Here is a 3,240-nt window from a genome sequence, read left to right as displayed (position 1 = left end):
GTCATTCATTTGAACAAACTTGGTAGCCCTTCACCCAAGCATGCTACTGGCCAAATATCATCTCCCTGGGAAGTTTGGTTATCGAGAAGAAGATGTTTAAAGTTTTTAACATATCTGACCCCTGTGACCTTGAAAATGGGTAAAGGTCATTAATTTTAACAAACTTTGTAGCCCTTCATCCCAATTTGCTTCTGGCCAAATATCGACACCCTAGGCCTTTCGGTTATTAAGAAGAAGTCGTTTAAAGTAAAATATTGACGTCGGACGTCGCGCCAAAAAATATAAAATGATTGTTATATTTTGTTGCTTTTGTGGTATTAAATCAATTACCAGCAAGGGTGATTAGGAGACGTGAATATCATCACCAATGTGTAATAACGTGGTACTTATCCAGTTTAATTCAGTTCATTGTTGCCCTTTTAACAGCGTTACAGCCCCAAGAACTTGAAAGTTATTTTTTGTCTGTAGGTATCCTGATGTTTCTTAACCATAACGTCTACATGCTATTTCAAATATGTCCGAGATATTATGGTCCTTTGTAATTGTATGAAGTCAATGGTATAGGATAAAACTTGAAACACGGGACATAGGTTTCATAAACATGTTTTTGAGAAGAATTTGGTAAAGCAAGTACCCAGTACAAACAGATATTGTTTTTCACAAAGTCCTATATATATATATTTCCTGCGTGAACTGACTGACTGCATGCTAATTGATATTTCCTTGTGAACTGACTGCCGCATGCTAATTGATATTTCCTTGTGAATTGACTGCCGCATGCTAATTGATATTTCCTGTGTGAACTGACTGATGCATGCCAATTGGTATTTCCTGCGTGAACTGACTGACGCACGCCAATTGTATAACACACTCCTCAGGCTGTCAAATAATACCGGATATTGACAAATGAAATGCCAGTCTCTGCTTTGCGTGGTTTATATATATTGAGTTTTATTCCCTAGGGGCAAACGTTTGACCTGTGGGTAATGAAATTCACAGTTTTGATAAAGTACCTCAAGACCCTTCCATGTATAAAGAGTATTTGTTTCCAGCACAACTGGGTCTGAGGAAGAAATTGGTGAAATTTAAGCCAATTTCACCCTTTTGGGCCCAACCCTCAGCCCCTTCAGTTGGGCCAAGCTCGAAATTTTCATAGTGTCAAATTGTCATCTCAGGGTTATAATTTAAATCATGTTTGAATTATTTCCAATTGAAAATGAACAAAACATACCCAAATGTATCATTTTCTTATACAAGAGATCCCAGAGGGATCTTGGCACCCACCACTGTAAACTCTTCATTAGTTCTTTGTCAGTTCGATCTTTTCTCTTCTTTCCTCTAAACTGTTTGATCAAGTCATGTTAACAGTAAATGCACCTTGAGGTAACTTTTGATCTAAACTTAATACTGATGTGTATGAAAGCCAACCTTCAAAGTGAGTTTGTCATTTCACGTAATTACTAGTACAGCATTTAATGTGAAAGAAATAGAATCAATCATTGCAATATGAGAAAGATCTGCTAAAAGATGCAACACAGTGCGGAGCCTTGACTTGAACCCGCAACCCTTCGGCCAGGAGCCCGACATCTGTCCACAAGACTACCGTGTCTCCTGAACAAATGTTTCATTCGACTGAAGTTTCCCCTAATCAAATAGTTAGAATTGCTGGCCTGTATACATAGTCTGCTTGCTTCCATGACAATGAAAGTTTCCCTGATTCTAGTATAGCCCCAACATACCTTTGTTTGGTATAACTATTGTACAATATTTATCAAGTAACACTTACCCAGGATGGACGTTTGGTCCATTGATAACCATCTGGCGCAGCTCTTGGATATTCCATGGCGTAACAGGCTGAGCGTAGGTCAGCTTCTTAGCAAAAACCTCAGGAACACCGATTTCATTTGTGTTGATACAGGGGTCAGGGGAGATAACTGATCTGGCAGCATAGTTCACTCGCTTTCCCATCATATTTTTTCTGAACAGGCCTTCTTTTTTTTCTAATAACTACAAATAATCCAATGAACAGCAAGTTCAATTCTAGTAAACATTAGAACATGTCAATACGATGCATTAAAATCACAGGCAAATTTATTCCATATGTCCCTTCAAATGTTTTAATGTTCTACTACATCTATTCCCATTAAGTACTCTGTTTACAACTATTCCCATTAAGTACTCTGTTTACATCTATTCCCATTAAGTACTCTGTTTACATCTATTCTCATTAAGTACTCTGTTTACATCTATTCCCATTAAGTACTCTGTTTACATCTATTCCCATTAAGTACTCTGTTTACATCTATTCCCATTAAGTACTCTGTTTACATCTATTCCCATTAAGTACTCTGTTTACATCTATTCCCATTAAGTACTCTGTTTACATCTATTCCCATTAAGTACTCTGTTTACATCTATTCCCATTAAGTACTCTGTTTACATCTATTCCCATTAAGTACTCTGTTTACATCTATTCCCATTAAGTACTCTGTTTACATCTATTCCCATTAAGTACTCTGTTTACATCTATTCCCATTAAGTACTCTGTTTACATCTATTCCCATTAAGTACTCTGTTTACATCTATTCCCATTAAGTACTCTGTTTACATCTATTCCCATTAAGTACTCTGTTTACATCTATTCCCATTAAGTACTCTGTTTACATCTATTCCCATTAAGTACTCTGTTTACATCTATTCCCATTAAGTACTCTGTTTACATCTATTCCCATTAAGTACTCTGTTTACATCTATTCCCATTAAGTACTCTGTTTACATCTATTCCCATTAAGTACTCTGTTTACATCTATTCCCATTAAGTACTCTGTTTACATCTATTCCCATTAAGTACTCTGTTTACATCTATTCCCATTAAGTACTCTGTTTACATCTATTCCCATTAAGTACTCTGTTTACATCTATTCCCATTAAGTACTCTGTTTAAAACATAGGAAGTTTTCATTAGCACCGTACCTGTTTGACACCTGGACATTTTTCCTTGGCCAGTTTGTCAAGTTCACAGTCCAGGACCGAATTTGCATGGTTCTGCATCTGGATCCAGCAGCTTTGCAGCTTCTCCATCAATGTAGTGCCATAGATCTGTGACAACACACCCTGGAAACATAACAGACAACATTTTACATCCTGCCACCAACAATCTGATACAACACACCCTGGAAACGTAACAGACAACATTTTACATCCTGCCACCAACAATCTGATACAACACACCCTGGAAAC

General features: G+C 37.1%; 1 protein-coding gene across 1 annotated transcript in view; it reads right to left on the bottom strand.

Annotated features, from left to right (window-relative positions):
• LOC110448719 (DNA-directed RNA polymerase I subunit RPA1-like) overlaps nt 1-3,240 on the bottom strand; it is a 53,842-nt gene that overhangs the window by 36,341 nt on the left and 14,261 nt on the right. Inside the window, exons 7-8 of the mRNA XM_021495105.1 lie at nt 2,974-3,234; nt 1,787-2,007 (exon numbers count right to left, since the gene is read on the bottom strand). Coding sequence (XP_021350780.1) covers nt 1,787-2,007; nt 2,974-3,234 — 482 coding nt within the window. The remainder of the gene's footprint in view (nt 1-1,786; nt 2,008-2,973; nt 3,235-3,240) is intronic.

Source organism: Mizuhopecten yessoensis, unplaced genomic scaffold, assembly GCF_002113885.1.
Source record: "Mizuhopecten yessoensis strain PY_sf001 unplaced genomic scaffold, ASM211388v2 scaffold431, whole genome shotgun sequence".
NCBI classification, from domain to species: Eukaryota; Metazoa; Mollusca; class Bivalvia; order Pectinida; family Pectinidae; genus Mizuhopecten; species Mizuhopecten yessoensis.
The sequence above is the reverse complement of the archived record's forward strand: the minus strand, read 5'-3'. Positions and strand labels throughout refer to the sequence as shown.